This window comes from Diadema antillarum, unplaced genomic scaffold (genome assembly GCF_040938485.1).
Source record: "Diadema antillarum isolate AM-2024a unplaced genomic scaffold, OU_Dant_1.0 seq00000526_RagTag, whole genome shotgun sequence".
Classification (NCBI taxonomy): domain Eukaryota; kingdom Metazoa; phylum Echinodermata; class Echinoidea; order Diadematoida; family Diadematidae; genus Diadema; species Diadema antillarum.
This window is the reverse complement of record NW_027271478.1, coordinates 1041767-1064369: the sequence shown is the minus strand read 5'-3', so window position 1 is coordinate 1064369 and position 22603 is coordinate 1041767. Positions and strand designations below refer to the sequence as shown.

The 22603-nt window shown below is 40.6% G+C and overlaps 2 protein-coding genes across 2 annotated transcripts; both read left to right on the top strand.

Annotated features, from left to right (window-relative positions):
• The first annotated feature begins 1829 nt into the window (after nucleotides 1-1829).
• On the top strand, nucleotides 1830-2936 carry LOC139734460 (solute carrier family 35 member G1-like). The gene has a single exon (XM_071645243.1). It carries the CDS (start codon nucleotides 1830-1832, stop codon nucleotides 2934-2936), a length of 1107 nt encoding a protein of 368 aa, XP_071501344.1.
• Nucleotides 2937-10035: 7099 nt separating this feature from the next.
• LOC139734446 (uncharacterized) lies at nucleotides 10036-14497 on the top strand. Its single transcript, XM_071645231.1, has one exon. The coding sequence runs from the start codon at nucleotides 10076-10078 to the stop codon at nucleotides 13406-13408; it is 3333 nt and encodes a 1110-aa protein (XP_071501332.1). The 5' UTR covers nucleotides 10036-10075; the 3' UTR covers nucleotides 13409-14497.
• The last annotated feature ends 8106 nt before the right edge of the window (nucleotides 14498-22603 follow it).

Genomic DNA, 22603 nt, shown 5'->3' with positions numbered 1-22603 from the left:
TATACTTCCAAGGAAGATTTTTCCCATCGAAGGATGGAGTGTTGCCTTGGCTTTAACCCTTGACCCCAACCGCGAGCACAACCTCTGACACCTATCCCCACCCCCACCCCCATGATTAGAAATCCGTCCTTTGGGAGACAACACTCCATACACCCCACATAGCAATATACAGATACAGAGACATTATAGGTTGGTGAATCCGTGCAATTCAGTACATTTTTTTTTTAAGACACGAAACAGTTAAAACAAAAAGAGGAGCGGGAATGATTTGTGGTCAAATTATGTGCCATAAATTATTGACTACTATGGTTAACTGGAACACTACGATCATTTTGTGTATCTAGTAGACCAATGGATTACTCGAGCTTGATGATAAGTGAATTTTGACGATGCATGAAAATAAGTGCACGACAGTCTACAAGTCAATTTCCCATTCTATATTCAATTTCGCTTTTTTTATTTTGTTTTGTTCGAACAAATTAAAATCAATTACAACATTTACAATTATTAAATGATTACAAATCGCTTTTCTTTGTATGACACTGCCTGCATGCAAATCCATTATGCCTATTATGTCGAAAATATCGTCTCAAGACTTATGCACGCATCTTTTCCTATGCAGGAATGTATTTTCTCAATCTTTTCCAAGAACAATTGAGTACCATTAACCAATTAATGTGAGAATATTCATCTCTTATTACATTATTAGGTAGTTGAGAAAGTGCAGCCCAAAATATTACATGAGCTCTTATGTAAAATTATTCCATGATGACGAACTATAGTTGGGAATTCGGGCGCTACATCTTAGAAGAGTAGCGGCAGTAAGTTATTTTGTTTAATTTAAAAAGAATATGCTAGGGCAAGGCTATCATTCTTCTGCTCACACTGGCATCGCATACTCGGAGCTCGCTTTCAGTTTCCATCCTAGCCTTTTGTCAAGGCCCTCTCGCTGTAATGGGCGAGCGAAGCGAGCCCAGCCGAGCGCGACAGCGCAACCCCACTCAGTTGGGCTCTCTTCACCATACAGCGAGAGGGCCTTGACAAAAGGCTATTTCCATCCCTGCGGCGTGTCCGTGTGTGTGCGTTGTACATGATACTGTACATTTTGTATGCGACAAGCTATTGCGGGTACAGTGTGTCTTCGGTGTATGACGAGAGCGTGCAGTGAATGATTCGTGTGGAGAGCTTAGGGATACCCAGTGTGTGCTTGTGTAGTGAGGTGCATCAGGGGTTGGTGTACTAGTATTTGCATGCAGCGGATGGATCACTCGCAATCGCGCACACGGACCGCGATGTCTCACAGTCGAAATTTCTACACAATCTATTTGCTTCAGTAGGCTGCGACGACGTTGTAGCGTTCATTGTTGCTGGCGTCTTATTCCCAAGAGGTCAGATTTTCAGCTAGCGCAATTTGACTTCACACGAACGAGCATCTTTACGACGTACGAAAGAACCATAAATGGATATACACAAGGTCTTTTCTATCATTTCTTCACATTTCTGTGCATCATTTGTGAAAGTTTGCGGTGGAACATTCGTGGGTGATGGAGGGCGGGTAAACAGATGGCATGGGACAATACCCTCAAAACATCTACAGGCGGCAGTCTGTGCGCATATAGGGGAATGGACGCCACTCACCATTTTGTTGACTGTATATTCGTGAATTTGACGAGTAACTGGATCGCGATGTTTACTCATCGATAACCATGCGTGCAAAAGGCTGTCACGAGTCGTGTGTTGGACAAAGCCCAAGACGACAACTGAAAGTGATATTCTGCCTTTTATCCCTGTACTGTGTGCATGCGTGAGAAAGTAGAGAGGTGGTGAAGATGGCGATGAGAGGCTCGCAGACATCGAGCGCGCGTGGATGGGAGAAGGAAAGTCCAGGAAAGGTGACTCCTCTCAACCGTACAGAGGATGACCATCCCGATTCACTGGATGATGATGGAGCGATGAATTCCCGGAGGACAGCTCAGGGAATGGCTGATGAGCGATGGAGGCGCTTTGTTTCAACTTTGCTTCGAAACAGGGGTCTAATTTTAGCCGTGATATCCGTCTTTCTGATGTCCTTCCTCTCGCTGGTGTCCAAGCTCCTCGCTAGAGGCATACCTGTCAATCAACTCGTCTTCGTCTACAGCTTAGCTATGACCGTGTTCTCCGCACCCATAGTCATCTGGCAGAGGTTGTCCTTCAGGAGTCTGTCGAGGAAAACATGGCTGTTTCTCGTCCTTCGCTCTGTCGCCGGCAACTTCGCCACAATCTGCTTCTTTCAGGCGCTCCATCTGCTCGACATCTCGACGGCCAAATCGATCATGTACAGCTCGCCTCTCTTCACGGGCATCTTCGCGCGCATGTGTCTGAAGGAACGTTGTTCTATTATCAGAGCCATCTGCTCCTGCATTACCGTCTTCGGTGTTGTACTCGTCGTCCAGCCGTCTGCCATTTTTCACAAGATCTTCGGGTCGATCGACGACAGCACGGAGAACTCACCCGTGGGGATAGTGTTCGCCATACTCAATGCCATCAGCGTGGCGGTGGTTTACATTTCTCTTCGTGTTCTTGGCCGACTGGAGACGAATTCGCAGACGGTGCTCTTCGTGTACGGCGCGATAAGCGGGCTGATCAGCGTTGCCGTGACAACGGCGTTTGACGAATGGACGCTGCCAAGATGCGGATCCGATCGTCTGCTCCTGCTTGCCTTCATGGCCATGGGTTACCTAGAAATGATGACGCTGGTCCTCGCCTTGCAGACCGTGAACGCTGCCTCCGTTGCCGTCATTCGTGCCACCGATGTCTTCATCATCTTCGTCATCGACATCGCGATTTTGCACGTGATACCAAATTATCTCACTGTCATCGGAGCCCTGTGTGTTGTCGGCAGTTCGCTGACTATCTCAGTGCTAGCTTATTTTAACACTAGATCTGCGCGGGATTAGTTTACACTTTATATATTTCTACGAGCTTCATGGTAATAATCATAGTACCACTGATTTCATAAACAGCACCTTCGTTTATCTCTCACTGTTGGGATTATTATTGTTTTTATATGCTTGCTGCGTGAAGAAACGTCCGTTCTCGGGAATGTATACCTGAGAACGACTCGATCTATCGTTAAAGGTATAGTATAGTTTGGTTGAGATGGGGATTCAGATATTTTTTTTTTTTTGCTAGATAAGTAATAGCCACTTAAGAAATATTTAAAAGCCTACAATTTTAAGAGCAATTCTACCAAAGCTTCTTTGATCTGTTTTGGAATGGCTGAGATATAAAAAATAACAAAAGACCAAACAAACAAACAAACAAACAAACAAACAGAGTGGTCCTAGTAAAAGGTGGATCCCAGCTTTAATTAGGATCTCTTTCTTTTTTATATCCAGTCATTTCAAAACTGATTTTCATCAAATAAACTTGAATTTCTCTTACAGTAGGGCCTATATGCTCTCTCCTGCCCGTAAGAGGTTTTCGTCATCTCACAAAAAGTAGGAAACCTGAAGCCCCACCTCAACCACAACTATTCCATCACCTTAACTCTCGTTTTAGAGAGCAAATGTTCGTTTTCATTGTTCATCTACAGTGTATCAACATTTTAAGGCAGAATATGTGAATTTTTATCTCATATTGGACAATTTGATTAGTCAGATATTTATCATTTTTAGGCCTATGATGATGAAATATTCAGCTGTAGCCTGACTGTATATAGGCATACTTATGGGCAATTCCACGGTAACTCGCGTTACAAATAATGGGTACATTTATGGGATAATGTGCCAATATCTTTGTAATTGGAAGGATCCACAAGTTACTTTTTTCATCATGGGTTAAGTAGACATACACCAACTAAATGAATCCAAAAAGAAAAATAAGGGACAAACATGTTGGGATTCTTGAATCATTTAATTTTGGTAACTCGCGTTACACAAAAAGGACATGGTCAATTCTATAAAGGCCTCTTTTTGGAAAGTCTCCTCATACTAGACAGTCTTGATAAAAGTTTTCCTACCTTGAATTGATAGTGGGTTAGGACTCATGAATTAACACTATCAAAGTTGAGTAACAATTAATGACCTAGTAAAATGTAGGGAGCCTTTATATCGATAACTCGCGTTACTGTAACTCGCGTTATATCATGTCCACTAACACAGGGTGACACAAATTGATGACATACAACTGTTCTGATGGCACTGAATCTTGTGTTGAATATTTTGAGAGATGCTTAGTAGATAGTACAATGAATAAATGTTAAACAAATATTTTACTAATAAACCCAATTGATAGAGAAGAATGTGTTTAAGACTAAAAAGAGCTTCACTCCTCATAGAGACCCTGAATATGTTTCAACACAGTATATACCCAGATGATTTAGGTGTATAAGTACATTGTAATTTTCAGAGTGTAAAGATGAAAGATGTTGAAACTTTTTTTAAAACAAAACATAAAAGTATCAAACCCTATCGACAAGTTTACAAAAAAGTCTACAATCTTTCAAAAATTAAAATCCTGTCTTTTTGAGGAGTGAAAACTAGTACATTTCTTTGCAACTGATTGACAAATAGACTAGTTCGTAATTCCACGTTGCGCATGAGCAGAAAAAGTTCATTTGTACCAACAGGCATTTTGGTTTAAATGTAAATTCACTGATATAAGCATCAGTGATGCGATGATTATTCATGTGATCCTTATCTAAATGATGCTTGCCAGCACATCCACCTGACAGCAAGAATGGTATTTCGCAATATAAAAGGAAATAAGATGTTACTACATTCAATACAAAACAATGAAATGGATGCCTGCTAAATTATAAGCTGATGGGAGCATTCTGATCCCCTGATCCAAATGCAAGTTCATTCTTTTTTTGAACATGAATTACATAAATTGTTATGTTGGGCAAGCTTTATGCATTATGCCGCTTTGAAAACGAGTAGCAGTATTCAAACCCAAGACCTCCTGATCTCCGGACGGGCATCATCTCGGAACTAGACCACCGAACTTCCGCCCGACAGGAAGTGTTGGTTCTAATCCTTATATCATGCAGCGGGTACTGCGTAATTATTCAAATTCATGAAATTCTTTCGTTGAGATGTTATTATTGCAACTAATTGACAAATTGCCCTACATCAACATAAATAAACACTGAATTGATCAGTGTTTTATTAGTAGCCATGATAAAAAATCATGGGGACACATACTCAAGCAGGATTTGAACCCCCAACCTCCTGATCTCCGGACAGGCGTCATCTTCACTATACACCTTCGAATAAGGATTAGAACCAACACCTGCTGCTTTATAGCATTCTGTGATAAAAATTTGTAATACTAATGCAGGAAATTAACTAGATAAATTTAAAGGTCTTGTTTACCTTTGGGAAAAGTGATTACAAAAATTTATAAGATATCACATTTGATGCATATGTGTAGGTCTGTTGTATCACAAAACATCCTGCCATCTAAAAATTTCACAATAAAGCCTAAAATATAAGGAGATATCAGTATTTTTCTCATTAGACCATAACTGTAGACGGTTTAGTCTGGAAACATTTTTATTATACCTATTGTTCACATTTTGTGTATTCAACAATACTTAACATTGATTATACAGATTCAATTTTTTACAGTGGTTGTTTCTATCCCAAACTCACATAATAGAACTATTTTGAAGCACTAATGCTGGGTTTTTGTTTCATCTGCAAATGGTAAACTATGCCTTTAAGGTTACCACGGTAACCTCATTCACTGCTGGATGTACATGTACACATGCAGTGAAAGCCAGGCTAGACTGCTCAATGTGGCATGTGATCAGTGGCCTTGATGCTAGTATTGTACAATCACAGTTTATTAGGCTACCCTCCTTTGTTTCAGTCCAGCATAGTGTGTATAACACTGGATTTGATTGTTTTCACCACAATCTAGCTCAATTAAGTGTTAAAATTTGCTTATGTTGGTGGAAACTTGTGTTTATAGTCGGTAACTCGCGTTACATACCGGTAACTCGCGTTACATGGTAACTCGTGTTACACTTTTCATTGACATTTTTTAATGTGATGACAGTGTTTATTCAAGTCAACATCCTGTGTACAGTATCAGGGTGTGATGAATTTAGAAAATTATGATTCCCAACAAATTACCTCCACTGCTTCCTTCAGAATGAAAAATATTTCTTGTTTCGGTAACTCGCGTTACATGGCTCAAGGGCTGAACTTTCAGGTGGTGATAAAAATTTTTTGAAGGTGGCATAGAAATTTCCTCATGGGAGACTGAAGTAGAACCAATTTGCTTCTTTAAAATGAATTAACTGAAGTGCTAGCAGAATTTTTCTATCAAAAAAAATGTGTATCAAGTTACGCAAGCATTTTAAAAATTTGGATGACTGAAAAATTGTCTTGAAGATTTGTAGCTGTTTCTCGGGAAATATTTGACCGATTGATATAATTCCTTGAGTTTCTTTAACTTCAATATATGGGTAATACATAATGAGTAATTCTTTTGCAATATAATAAACTTGAAATTTTAGTGCCATGTCCACATTCCCATGGAATTGCCCTTATAATGGATTGTGGAAACTTGCGTCGCTGAATGAAAAGACATTTAAACAGTGTTTTTCTCATGCTTACTATAACCTTAAGAGCGTGGCCAAATGCGCGGCCAATTTTGGCCCCGCATTGGCCTTTTGCACGTTTACACTGAAATGAAGGCGGGCTCGGCCACGGCCGAGCCGCGGCCGAGCCTCTCACTGTAAATGGGGTCTTTGTGAATTTCTGCTTATGACACGTATGGCACGTAATGGGAGGGAGCAGGTGAATGGAATCCTTCGTTACCCGGCTGTAGGAAAAAAATAATTACATAATCTAATTCATGAATTGTAATACTTTGCAGAGGCCGTCTTTATTCGAGATTAGCAACCGACTCGCGAAATGTGGGCAATTCTAGGGCAGCGTCTCATTAAATTTGTCAATCATTGGCAACTGTTTTAAGCCACCGAAATCCTTGTATCTGAATGGCTGAGAGCAAATTTGTCAATGAAAATCATTGACATAACTCTAGACGAAATCAATGCTCGCCGGCCCTGCCAGCCAGCTGTGAACACTACTCGGAAGAGCGCCCCCTCTCTCTCACACACACAATATTGCTTGTCGACGGCTGGCATTGGCTGGTACAATGTTTACCATCTTGCCGATTGTCAAACTAGCTATCATTAATATCATAAAAAGTATTTATTATCCTGGGTTAATGTTGATAAACGTTTGAACGATATGACTGCAAACAAAGAGCTGCCATGCACTTTTCACCTATATAATCTGACTGCTATTACCGCCATGTTAAAGGCATAATTTACCATTTGCAGATGAAACAAAAACCTAGCATTAGTGCTTAAACATATATAGGTGTAAAATGTGAGTTAGGGATAGGAGCAACCACTGTAAAAATTTGAATCAGTATAAACGATGTTAAGTATTGTTAAATACACTAGATATCAACAAAAGTTTTAATAAAAAGGTCTCCAGACCAAACCATCTACAGTTATGGTTTACTGAGAAAAATCTTGATATCTCCTTATATTTTAGGCTTAATTGCAATATATATTATACTTATATATATATATGGTAGGATGTTTTGTGATACAACTGCCCTACACATAATTATGCATCAAATGTGATATCTTGAACAATTTTTATATCACTGCTTTGGTAGAAATAAAGATTTATACATAATGATATACATAAACCCTCCACAGCTCTGTTAATTGTGAAGTTTGGACTCCATTAGTCTATGTCAAACTGAAGGTTCTTCCTTTAGAAGCAATGCATAGACAACATTACCTTGAACATGAATGGTTACAAGGAAATAAAAAAATGAGCCCTCTATTGATCGTGGGGCGACAGTCTGTGCACAGAGCTGCAGGAGGTAATTATCCGTGACGGTTCCACCACATTTGCTCCTGCGACAATTGCTCCCATGAAATATGTGCACGCTACAAGCCAAACAGAAATTCTGCCCGCAAACATAACCCTGACCCTGATCCTAGTCCTCACATGAAACCTAAAATCCTACCACTACCCTAACCCTAAGTCCTTGGAAAAAAACAAAACCAGAACAATTGTCGCAGGAGCATAATGTCGTGTCGCCATCCGTGACATACTTTTGCCCTTACGGCATCTTTCATGCATGCATTCATTCATTTTTCCATTTTCAATATAGAGACATATAAATATTCTACAAAAGTTGAATACATAAATCACATAAATGTAAAATAAGCGAGTGTACGAAAATGCTGGAAATTGGGACGAGTGCTAATAAAAGGCAATGCTTGTAGAGTGTGTTATCCCCCCCCCCCCCCCCCACACACACGTAATACAACAAATCACTCATGATTGAGATACTATCATGAATAAAAAGTAGAATTACGAAGCAAACTGTCAGGATGAAACATGTATTTCCTTACGTTTCCAAGCATGTATTGATAGATCACGATAGTTGTTTTTTTTTTATTACAGAGAACAGTGTAAGCTTAGATCAATGGAAGTATAATAGCCAAGATATAGTGGGTTTGAAAATTTGCGTAGTTGTTTGTTTATCGTATGCAAATCAGTAGACCATAGGTAAACAGCTGACACGCGACCACATTCCGTGCGCCGTGGTCTGTATAGGACGTACTGTAGTGTCGTACATTCGGTATGGGAGGTTATGCATTTTATAGTCGGGAGATTGGTAAGGTAGACGTGCGGGAAATTAGAGCTGAGGGGAGAGGATAAGCAGGAAGCATGGACGACCACGATAGGCAAGTCAGCTCTCATCATGGACAATGACCGTGACGCTCGTTGTGCTAACGGTTTACCAGTGGAGGTCGGTGAGGTCTCATCGAAGACAATGATCGTGACGCTCGTCGTGCTGTGCTGAGGGTTTAGCAGTGGAGGTCGACGATCTGGATCCGGCTGGGGAAGGACGGACGATGTCGAGACGTTCTGTGGGGACATCTTGCGAACACAGGCAGTGCTGTATTGGACGTGTGGTGTATTAGAGGCTGCGTGTATTGGTATAGCCAATGCAGACGTCGACTACAGTATCTAAGTTGAGTGCTCACAGTACACTAATGATAATTTTTATGTGATTGCATAGACTTAATGCCAAGCTCCTTCACAAGGCATCATTACCCTGTTGTAGAATTTACACATGAGTAAATAAACAAAGTGGTGTCAAACGGTCAGTTAAACATTGATTTGTGTGCACGTGAATTCAATCGTGTTTACATCTTGGGCCTATTAAAGTTTTAGTGTGGCTGTGTAGCGATAATGGTAGTTATTATTGCTATTAGTAGATGAACTAGCAGGTCTAAAAAAAATAAAACCACAGAGTGACAAGGTGCTAGGTCACTATGTGACAATTTTGGAGGTCCCACCGAGACCTGCTAACGCTAGATCTATGTTAGGTGGTGTAAGACACAGCCATATGGCATAGGCTGGTAAAGAAAATTAAAGGCTTCCTTATCATGTGGTTGATTTAAGGTGCTATGTAGTTGAGCATGGTATTGTATGCAGTGTATGCATGTGTTAAGGTGTGTACTGGTTAAGAGTAGACCTGGTTGAGGTTGTGTCAAATTCGCAGTTAAATGTCTGAGCGGAGTATTCAGTGAATTGTTGTGAATTGGGAGTGGATTTTTCTCCTGGTTGATGTTCTTTTGGTTGGCTGTTGTTGGATGATATGATGGCAACTCCAGAACAAATTAGAGACTTTGCCACCCTTGGTAGGGAACTTGGTTACTCCGGTGGAGAGTTGAATAGTTTCGTGAATGCTCGTTGTGATGAGGCTGCAGAGAAAATGCGGGCTGAGGAAAGAGCCAAGGTCCGGGAACATGAAATGAAAATGGCTGAAATGAGATCGACAAATTCCAGTACGCATGTGGATTTGAGTGGTTTGCACTTGAAAATAGGCAAGTTTGACGAGAATCGGGATAGGTTCGATGCCTATATCAACAAGTTTGAGTTGTTTGCTGACAGTCAGAAGATCCCTACTGAATTCAAGGCCTTACAATGTATATCTGATTTCAAATCTGAGTGGCAAAGCCCTTGAAGTGGTGAACAGAATGGAGCCTGCTGATAGAGATGATTATCCAAGAGTCAAACAGGAGTTGATGGTGCATTTTCAGTTGACTGAAGAAGGGTATCGCAGGAAGTTTAGGACTGCACGGCCAGAGAAAGGAGAAAGGCCACATCATTTTGCGACGAGGCTCAGAGGGTATCTGTTGCAGTGGATTGAGTTGTCAGGGATCGATGAAGAGTATGATAAGTTGTTTGATCTAGTCCTACGGGAACAATTTTTGAATAATTGTTCAAAGGAAGTGGTGGCATTTTTGAAAGAAAGGGATTGTGATTCAATGGAGGCGGTCAGTAAGAATGCTGATGTGTATGTAAATGCACATGGTGTGCACACATTTGGACAGCAATCAAAGACATCTGATCAGAATCAGAAATGGGGAGGTTCAAAGCCCTCACAAGGTGGTGTGAAAAACACACCAGGCAGTCCGAAACCCCCACAGCGCCCATTTGAAGTGACGGGAAGGAATCAGCCATCACAGGGTAAGAAGACCCAGTATGGGGCTGGGCGAGGAGATGGCCCGAGGGGTTGTTATCAGTGTGGGAGTCCTACACATTTGAAGAGGGATTGTCCCATGGTGCGTGTGAAATCAGCTCAAGCAATGGTTGGTACAGAGGTGCTAACTGAAGGATCAGAAATGACACGGTCAAACATGGATGCTAGCACGCCGTCAGCTGGCAGTCCAGGAAACTCAATAGGTAGTTTGAGGTCAAATGACGGGGGTGGCAAACAGCCACAGGCAACAGGGCAATCAGCTGCGTGCATGCCTGTTGGAAATCATGTACCCTTGGACGGGTATCAGAAAGTTGAAAAGCTGGGAATGGCTTACGGACAAGTAAGTGCGATGATGAATCGTATGCCAGTTGTTTCAGGCAGGTTATATCCTGGTGAAGTTCCAATTTCAGTACTCTGTGACACAGGATGCAGTACATGTGTTGTTAAGTCCAGACTGGTTGAGAGACATCAGCTGACTGGGAAGTGTCAAACAGTGAGGTTGATTGATGGAACAGTCAAGCAATTTCCAGTCGCCAAGGTAGAGTTAGACTCCCCATATTTTTCAGGTGAGATTGAAGCATTGTGTATGCCGGATTGCTTGTGTGAAGTGATTGTTGGGAATGTCACTGGTGCATGTGAGCCCAATGATCCAGATTTGAAGTGGGTGCCCAGAGGGGGCAAAGCATTGAGTGACGATGCTGATCAGGAGGATGATGGTGGTAGATACGTCATTGGAGATGGTGAGCAAACTGTAGATACCAAGGTTGATGGTGTTGATAAGGAAGAGGTTGACAATCTTTCTGAGGTGAAAGAAGATGATCCACAGGTGATGGCAGTCGAAACCCGATCTCAGAAGGAAGACCAGGTGTTGGGCGAGATAGAGTGTTCAGTCAGGAATGATGACAGTGGAGTGCCAGCTGTCATGGCTGTGGAGACACGGGCCCAAAAAGCACGCAGTGCAAAACCCAAGAAGGGGTTAGTTGTGGTCGATTCGGTCAAAGTCGCAGATCTGCCAGAGTTTCGTCAGAAACAGAAAGATGACCCCACTCTTCGAGCATCGTGGAATAAGGTTGGTGTGACTGATAATTCCAGGTATCTGTTCCGGGTAGATCAGGGGTGCCTATTGAGGCAGGAAAGAGATCCGGAAAACCCGACAGAGGGTATTGGCCCAAGACTTGTTGTGGTGCCAAAGGCATATCGTGCTGATATCATGCATTTGGCACATGAGTCATTGTTTTGTGGTCACTTAGGGATCAACAACACATTGTCAAAGGTAAAGACACAGTTCTTTTGGCCGGGCATGTATGAAGACATTGCCAATTTCTGCCGATCTTGTGATGTATGTCAGAAGACCATCAGCAAAGGCAAAGTACCCAAGGTGGAGTTAGGTAGACTACCAACAATTGAGGTACCATTTCAGCGTATCGCCATCGATTTGATGGGGCCGTTCACTCCCTCTGAACGTGGTCATACCTACATATTGACAATTGTAGATTATGCCACGAGGTATACGGAAGCGATTCCGTTGAAGTCAATAACGACAGTCGATGTCGCAGAAGCACTGGTGACAGTGTACAGTCGAGTGGGTATACCGCAAGAGGTTATGTCTGACCTAGGACCCCAATTGGTCTCTGACTTGATGAAAGAAGTCTGCCGGTTATTGTCAATCAAGCAGTTGACGAGTTCCCGATACCATCCCATGTGCAACGGGCTAGTGGAACGGTATAATGCTGTGGTGAAATCGTCTTTGAAGCGGTTGTGCACAGAGGAGCCACGCCAGTGGGATAGGTATCTTCCTGCCCTTTTGTTTGCTTTGCGAGAGGCACCAAGCTCAAGCCTGGGGTTTTCTCCATTTGAATTACTATACGGTCGGCATGTGAGAGGACCCATGGAGGTTTTGAGAGAGCTGTTGACAAACGATGCTGTCGAGCCAGAAAGAAAGAGTGAGTATGAGTATGTCATCGAGTTGAGAAAGAGACTTGTTGAGTCATGGCAGATGGCACAGGAAAATTTGAAGCAGTCGGCAAAGCGATACAAGACCTACTATGATCGAGGTGCGAAGAAACGGAAGTTGAAGATCGGAGACAAAGTCTTGGTGTTACTGCCGACGGAGCAAAACAAGCTCTTGGTCAAATGGAAAGGGCCATATGAGGTGGTCGGTGCCAAGTATGACTATGACTACGTAGTGGATGTAGATGGCGTGAAAAAGACATTCCACATAAACATGCTCAAGCGATACTTCAGCAGGGTAGCAGAGGAAGAAACTGCTGGAAGTTGTTTCGAGGTGTGCCATGATGGTGGTGTAGATGAGTTGTGGAGTGACGAAGGCATGGAAAACAACAATGATGTGTTCACTGAGATGCCAGAAATGCCTTGTCCGATTCAGAGAGAGTTCGTTGAGGATGTACAGCTGGATGTTTCCCTAGAGGAGGTGAAACAAGAGCAGATCAGACGATTATTGTGTGAGTATCAGGATGTGTTCACAGATGTACCAAAGAAGTCAAGTATTGCAGAATGCAAGATACACTTGACCACAGACGAACCGGTGCGGTCACCACCATACCGCGTACCCCAAGCGTTGCAAGGTGAAATCCAGAAGGAGTGTTTTGCGATTGTTTGGGCCATTCGCAAGTTCGAGTTCTATCTGTGTGGCCGGTCTTTCGAAGTCCACACAGATCACAAGCCGTTAACGTACATACAGGCGAAGAAAATGCACAACAAAAGAATCATGCGATGGTGCATGAGCCTACAGGAGCACAGGTTCAGGCTCGTCTCTGTAAAGGGCAAAGACAATGTGGCTGCAGATGCCATGAGCCGCCTAGTGTGAACCTACAACACAGAGTAGACGGTCAAATTCAAATGGAACATAGTAAAGCCAAAATAACAAATTCTGGCAAAACATTTTTTTTTTTTATATACAGTGTTTATTGCATATATTTGACGTCAGTACAGTATTATAAGATTTTTCTTCATGTTACAAAGATGCATTATTATGGAAGTCTACTTTAAATGTACAGGCAACATGGTTGGCTGTAGACAGGTGTTAATATGGACATATACATGCAGAAAATTCAATAAGTTCAGTAACTCCTTTGTACATGTTTTGTTTGCTAAGAACAAAATGCGCGAAGCAAAGAATATGATGCTTGTTTTTATTTCTGTTATTTCTTTCAGCGTTGCGACAAGACTACACCCGCACTACATCAACGTCGCTATTGGTTAGGTGTAGGGCAATCGCGTTGTAGTGTGTAATTATGTACATGTACAGATTGTAGTTTGAGTTGTTATCGCATATGTAATGTTTAATTACATAGCTTGGGTTATTATCCAACTATTACTGGATACTACTATACAGGATCATATACAAAAATGTGTAGGTGATAATTCAGAGTTGAGGAGTGAGATAGGTTTAATGTCTCTCCTTAGACACAGATCTTCAGACAGTCGAGAGGTTGCAAGGTTAGCATTGATACTCTGTAATTCTATGGGGCATCATTGACACACAAACATGTATTATCCAAATCTCAAACTTATGTATGCATAGTCACGCAAAGCATGATGTGCAGTGTGAAAAAAAAAAATCATGCTGTTCGTAGAATTGTTTTATGATTATTATGTAAGTTTAATAAGTCTGTTTGAACTTGGAATGTGTCACTCTTTTATTACAAAAAAAAAGGAAATTGGGTTTGTTTTGGAAAGTTTTAATGTAGTTTTAATAATTTTGGCATTAATTAAAGAGAAGTTGTGATATTTGAGAGTTTCTGGTGGTTTATTAAACATCTACACAAGTGCATATAATGTGACTGATTTGAAACGATAGGCACAGTGGTGATCAGTGTATGTTGCAAGTGTTTATCAATTACATTAGTTTTAGGTGAAACCGATTAGAATTATGTGCTACACATGCGAAGTACATAGAGAGCACATTTTATGCAAGCTTATTGTTCGCTTAGTTAGTAGTAGTGAAATCATTGTTTGTCATTTGGTAATGTTTCAGAAAGGAATTAGAACTGGTATGTACAAGGTGTAATTGCTTGATGCACAGGGTTGCATATAATTGTAGGGGATATGGTTGGTTTTTTGTTATAGTTTAATAAAGGTGATTTTCAGTTGCTAGGTTTTTCTTTGTATATAACATAGCTGTTATATTGTATATGCCAGTCTTTTACAAGGAAAATACATTTTTTTTTTTTGTTGTTGATATAATTAAGATTTCCCCTTGAATTATATCTTAAGGTGGGGGATATTGTCAGGATGAAACATGTATTTCCTTACGTTTCCAAGCATGTATTGATAGATCACGATAGTTGTTTTTTTTTTATTACAGAGAACAGTGTAAGCTTAGATCAATGGAAGTATAATAGCCAAGATATAGTGGGTTTGAAAATTTGCGTAGTTGTTTGTTTATCGTATGCAAATCAGTAGACCATAGGTAAACAGCTGACACGCGACCACATTCCGTGCGCCGTGGTCTGTATAGGACGTACTGTAGTGTCGTACATTCGGTATGGGAGGTTATGCATTTTATAGTCGGGAGATTGGTAAGGTAGACGTGCGGGAAATTAGAGCTGAGGGGAGAGGATAAGCAGGAAGCATGGACGACCACGATAGGCAAGTCAGCTCTCATCATGGACAATGACCGTGACGCTCGTTGTGCTAACGGTTTACCAGTGGAGGTCGGTGAGGTCTCATCGAAGACAATGATCGTGACGCTCGTCGTGCTGTGCTGAGGGTTTAGCAGTGGAGGTCGACGATCTGGATCCGGCTGGGGAAGGACGGACGATGTCGAGACGTTCTGTGGGGACATCTTGCGAACACAGGCAGTGCTGTATTGGACGTGTGGTGTATTAGAGGCTGCGTGTATTGGTATAGCCAATGCAGACGTCGACTACAGTATCTAAGTTGAGTGCTCACAGTACACTAATGATAATTTTTATGTGATTGCATAGACTTAATGCCAAGCTCCTTCACAAGGCATCATTACCCTGTTGTAGAATTTACACATGAGTAAATAAACAAAGTGGTGTCAATTGATTTGTGTGCACGTGAATTCAATCGTGTTTACATCTTGGGCCTATTAAAGTTTTAGTGTGGCTGTGTAGCGATAATGGTAGTTATTATTGCTATTAGTAGATGAACTAGCAGGTCTAAAAAAAAAATAAAACCACAGAGTGACAAGGTGCTAGGTCACTATGTGACACAAACAAAGACACGGAAACCTAACTATATAACCCGAAACAAACAGCCTGGACAAACCCCTACACGAAGTCACTGTCATGCAGTAGAGAAGGGAGATTATAGAGAGAGAAAGTGTAATAATCACGTTGGTGTCAAGATAGAAAAAGTAGATGACTAAAATTAACTAGAATTAATGGATGGTTGGAGCCCCTGAGCAATTGCTTGATTTTAAAAGAAAGTGACATTTGATGTTCTGGTTCGTTGGCAACCACTAAAGAATCAGCAAAATTTTACGATTTCATAATGCTTTATTAAACATTAACTTTAATGATGAAACCCAGATCAGCAATTTCAAATAATGATAATAAAAGCTTTGAGTTGATTTTTAGGTGAAACGAAAGGCAAAATCATTTTTTTTCTCGTTCTTTGTCAGGTTTTGATTGATCTCCCTTCTGTTTGTCGTCAGTAAATCAGTTTAATTGAAACCAACTTGAACATGGATTAATCAAAAGCTGCTTGTGGAATACAGATGCCACGGTACTCGGTTCCTCGGTGGACGGTTCACACAGAGTGTCATGGGGTGACCATGACGACGCTATAGGCCCTATTTAAATCGGTTCCAGGGCAATTGCTCCTGCGACAATTATTGTTCCCATAAAATAATTGCACGCTAAGCCATTTGCTGAAACATAAATTCTACTCTCAAGCACATTCTTATATGTTCCCTATTCTGTACTTTACATCATTGTGTGTGCGTTTATCTAAAATAATACTGTATATCATGTTGGGTTGACCTCTGATATTAGTAAGTGTGTGCGTGGTTGGAGATGTATGTGTGTAAGTGTATGTGCACATGGGTGAGTCAATCTGTGGTACACGCGCGCGTGTATTGTATAGTAATTTGAGTTTGCATAACTAAAGAATTTGAGGTATTCATAAATATTATATGAGCTCCCTCGTGGAGACCTAATTAGCTCCTTTGTGGAGACAATAGTCCTATGAGCTCCCTCGTGGAGACTTGGTACATACATATAAATAATCTTGTTTCTACTTTTCTAAGATTTATTATGTCTGTTTTATGTTAAGTGCTGTCTGGGGCAAATTATTTGTATAGGGCCCCATTTTTCTCTCTCTTCTTTCTTTCTATAAAACAACAACAACAACATACTTATAACCCTGCAACCGTATCTAGTCCTCACGTCAAACCAAGCTTAAAATCCTATCACAAAGTACCCTAACCCAAGTCCTCGGGGAAAACAAGACAGGAGCAGCAGCAACCGTCGCAGGAGCAAATGTCATGACACCACTTACATCAGCTGCTCATGTGTCCACAAAATGCAGGTTCACGCGAAGTTTAAATCTCTTTTCAAGTAACGTTCCTCGTCATCAACCACTATTACGACCATTTGTAAATGTAAAAAGAACTTTTAGAGCTTCAAAATAGTTCTAAAATGTGAGTTGATCGAATCAACTAATGTAAAAATGTTAATCAGTATAATCACTGTTAAAGGGATGGTACAGTATTGGTGGAGATGAAGATTGGGTTCTTAGATTTTTGCGAAATAAGAAAACACATATGATATAGTACAGAGCATACCATTTTGAGAGGAATTTAAAGTTTATTTGATGAAAATCAACTTTGGAATGACTGAAACATCCAAAAACAAAGTAAAACAAAGCGATCGTAATAAAGTGTGGGTCCCACACTTCATTAGAATTGCTCTTTTTTTGGATATCTAAGCCATTACAAAACCAATTTTCATCAAATAAACGTTGAATTCATCACAGAATTACATGCTTTTTCTTATTTCATAAGAGGTTTCTCATTATCTCACCAAAAAATGTTAGAAACCTGAAATTAGGTCTCAACCAAAACTATATGATCCCTTTAAATATTGTTGAGTATACAACATGTGAACAGTAGTTTTATCTAAAACGTTTCTAAACCGTCTACAGTCGTAATTGTTTATTGAGAGAATTTGTGATTTCTGTGGCCTTACCGTTGCAGAATTTCCATCATGGTTATAGAACTACAATTATAATATGCAACAAATGTGATAACTCAAACTTTTTTTAGGCACTGCCCCCAATTGTAACGTGTTACTCGAACTATTATGACAACAGTCCATGCGTCCCACCTCTCTGGTCCATGCAAGCGCAGTCGAGTTCTCACCTTCAAACACGCCTTGTGAAACGTACGGTCCAGACAGCCCCTGGCGATAAACTGGGAGAGTAAAATCACTGTACAAAGAGCGTATAATCAAAACGAACGGGACCACGCTTTTGCGAGGAATGGAGAAAAATGTCCTTCGGTTGCGATTTAAAGCACTGGGTTCCTTGGTGAATCATCCATTTCTTACTGCAGTAGCCTCGCAATACTCATTATAATACAATGATAAAAAAATTAAAAGAAGAAAGATGACCAATGCACTTTTCCCTGGTGCGCTATACCCCTTCATAATATTTAGCGAAGGTCCGTCTTCCGCTGGTGAACGCATTGTCCCTGGTACGGAGGAAAAATAAATCTGCCTATTTCAAAGCAGCAGCAATCAACAAAATAATATTTTCAATTCATGTGCTTCCAGGCTTTCCACCAGTCGACAGGAAACCCTACCCGCCTTATTGACCGTCTCTCGAGTGCTGGCCCGGATGTGAAGAAGGGGAGCTTGTATATAGTAGACATGGACATAGTAGTAGGTCCATATGGTATACTGAGTAGGCCTATACACTTGCTATACACATTATCGAAGACTCAAGCTCCACGAAGCACGTAGGGATTATACAGATGAATTCCTCAGCTGCTGTTATTTGCCCGTGGTATTTGCCCGTGACCTTACCAGACCACACTATCATCATTACCTGAATTGAATCCAGTAAGATTCGATGCCCAATGCAATGGTTGGAAGAGCTTGTAAATCAAACATTTTTGCCCAAATCGAATCATTCACTATGAAAATGAATTTAATATGAATATTTTACTGGTGAATTGGTTCTGCTGTTGTTTTTATTCCAGTGTTCCACGTCCTACAAGCTTGCCTTTTTTAGTGGAACACTCGTCCTTTCTGTCGTTATGATATTGCTACCATGGCAAAAAGTGCATTGTTTCCTTTTTTTTTTTGTTATATCATTCCAGTGCATATGTGACCGTGCATCACAAAACGAACAAAAAGTCACACGCAGTGATTTTGTGTGAAGACTGAAAATAGGTGAAATGGTCAACCTTGCCAAAATTGAGTTTTTCATCAAAGAGCAAGTCGTTTTCTAAAGTTTGAGATCATAAAACAAATAGGAAACTGTGTTTTTGGCAGTTTTTCTCATACACTTCATTGTAGAACAATGTGATTAGATGTTCCCAATAGAGTCCCCTTTTCATTTCTTAAAAACCCTGTACACACTCTTCACTTTCAACTCTAATAACTTTTGAAAGGATAAGAATACTGCTTTGAAAGTTGGCATCAATCATAGACAAAGTGTGTTAATAAAGCATGCCTAATTTCAGCTGATCTAATATGATAATCCCTTCGTACTCCGGTGGTTAACATCCTGTTTTTTGTCCTATTCACGGCACAGCCACCGTGGCTTGGAAAAGATTAAGCGCTTGAATAATAAGACTCTTTACTTCAGAGCCTCTTTTCTCAGTTCACCCTTCTCCGAAGTGTGTGCTTTTTTTCCAATATTTAGATAGGTTAGGAGAGTCAATTTGAATTGATTTATACATCATTTTAAAGCTAAGAGTCTGTTCTTTCAGCCATGTCTTGCGACTTTTTGTTGGTTTTGTGGTGCAGGGTCACATATACTTATATTGTGTAAGATGAAAAGTCAAATTGACAACTTGTACCGCTTTGAGTCATGTTTTTTTTTTTTTTTTTTGCTTTGATGGAAATAAATAGATTATTGAATTGAATATTTTAATCGAAAATAAGATCATACCCATTAGTGCTATTCATGTACACACTGTACTTCACAAAGGTATAGCTCATGGGTTGCAGTTTGTTATTCCGAAGGTTCGTTCATATTCCGAAATTTAAATAGGTTCATAATTCCGAAGGTTCGTTACATGCAATTTTTTATTCCATTTCGGGATTGACCAGGGAGGTACCCTAACGAACCACTCTATAGTTTTCTTAAAGGGATAGTACAGTTTTGGTTGAGATGAGAAATAGGCTTCCGAATTTTTGCAAGATACCAAGAAAACACTTATAGCACAGAGCATACCATTTTAAGAGGAATTCAAAGTTTATTTGATGAAAATCGGGTTTGGAATAACTGAAACATCCAAAAACAAAGTAAAACAAAGCGACCGTTACAAAGTGTGGGTCCCACACTTTTAAATTAGAATCATTCTTTTTTGGATATCTCAGCCATTTCAAAACCAATTTTTATCAAATAAACGTTGAATTCCTCATAAAATTGCATGCTCTTTCATATTTCATATGAGATTTGTCATTATCTCACCTAAAAATGTTAGAAACCTGAAATTAGGTCTTAACCAGAACTGTACGATCCCTTTAAACACACGTTATCTATTTCAGCCTTAAAGCTACCCTGCCAGCCCTGTATTAATGTTTTTGCAATTATCGCTCAACTTGAGTCACGAGTCTGATATTACTGATGTGTGTGTGTGTGTGTGTGTGTGTGTATGTGTTTCTGGAGGAAAAAAAGAAGGGGGGGGGGGGGCAAGGGGGAAGGAGGGGCGTGGGAGAATATCTGCCCTAAAGGTTCCAGACCTTTGCCTGAAGACTCGAGTTACAAAGGGGGGGGGGGGGGAGAGACACAGTGTGCCCCTTCCATATTTTCATTCGCCACTCCTTTGTCCTTAATCCAATATCAACCAAAGTTGGTGACTTTTCCTATTTCTTTGCAAACATTTTGATATATGATTAAGCCATGTCCGATGTTTCTGGTTGCTATGGTCAATAGTGAAATGCTGCTAGCCCCGTGATTCCATATGGTTCCATGAAGGTGTCTAACGATATAGCTTATCTGAATAAAAAGTTAACGAATCTTAATATTCATTGTCACTTTTTTCCTTTTTTTTTTTGCCTCAAGACAGTAATGTTTGTCACAGTAATACCTCTAGGGAAAGGTGGGTCCCATCTTTTACCAGGACCACTTTGTTTTATACAATTGTACTTTGTTTTTGGATATTGGATATCCCAGCAATTTCAAACCGCTTTTCATCAAATAAACTTTGAATTCGTCTTAGATTTATCCTATGTGCTCTTTAATATTTCATAGTATAAGTGGTTTCTAATAATCTCACAAAAGGTTAAAACCTGAATCTTCATCTCTACTAGAACTATACCTCTTAAAAGATAAAGTACAACCTGTAGTTTTTATTTATTATTGTCTATTATCATTTATTATCATTTTTTAGTATTCTTAAATATTATAGCCTATAACTATCAAAAGTTACATTTAATATATACATGTAAGTGATGAAATATAGTGGGAACTTGGTATAACGAGATCCTTAGGACCAAGATCATTTATTCTTTATGTCAGATATTTCATTACATCAGTAGTCGATAAGCAATACAAAACAAAGGAAACAAATTCATTGGAACAGAAGAAATTAGTTTGTTATATCACGTATGTTGTTATATCAGTTCTCTATACATCGAATCTCTATACTGTATTTTGCAAATGTCATAATTATGTCTTTATCAGTGGCGGATCCAGGTGGGGCGTTGCGCCCTCCCCTTTATTTATTTATTTATTTATTTATTTATTTTGGTTAAAACAAAAGAAATAAAATAAAAAATGAAGGGGTGGGCGTGCGCCCCCTTTAAGTTATTCTGTAAAGGCGTCCACCCCCTTAACGGAATTCCTGGATCCGCCCCTGTTTTAAGTCGAGGTCTCATTTTGAGTGGATCAATTTTGAGATGCTGACCCGACCATTCATTGTCCACATATACACTGACATAAGCATGACTGATTTTTCTTATAGGGAGCCTTCACGTTCACGAACGCCTGGATACGGCTCTCCTCAAGTCTGTCAGGTCTTCAAACATGCTGTTGCCTTCGTGCTTCTCTTTAGCGTAGTTTTACTTCTTCCTACTCCTGAAGAGCATCTGGCGGTAATGTGTACAGTGTACTTTACAGTATACAGTACAGCGGCACTTACACAGCTTCACAGTATAAACTATAGTTCTTGGTTTCTTCAGGGAGGTGTCACCTCCCTGGTTTCTTCCGACAATGTTCAGTTGGGAGCTTCACATGTCTGATGCGATGGTCCTTGTCGAATGCAGATGGGGAAGGTCGACACCCCGGGGGTCGATACCAAACACCTCCTCGGCGATACTTACAGGAATGTCTCGTAGTTACGTTCAGACGACAAGCCCTAACCTCGAGGTTAAGCTTTCGCCCCCTAACTTTAGGCCCATTTACACTTGCTTGAAAAAATCGCGACATTTGGGTGCAAGTTGCCAAGCAACTACACCCAAACGCCCTCGAAACATCGCCAGAAAAATCGCCAGCAGGAGTGCAATTTTTTGAAACATCGCGATGTTTGAGGCGAAGTTAAACCCCAGCTGCAGAAATATCGCGATTTTTCATCACGTGACTTTCGGTATCGGATTGCACCGGGAGTTTACGCGCGCTCCCCATCCCTCTTTGAGACGTGTAGAGAGTACCAGTACGTCGGTCATTGGCCAGTACTTGTACACGGCCACATGCTGTACAGGTCTAAACGGCGGATCCTCGATCTAATATAGCAAGCTGTGTAGTTTTAGCGTAAGTTCCACAACCACGTATCATCACCCCATGATGACTTAACAAAATAACATTCTCCCAGAAATGCGTTGATTTTGGGAGTGCCCATACTTCTCTCGGTATTTTGTGC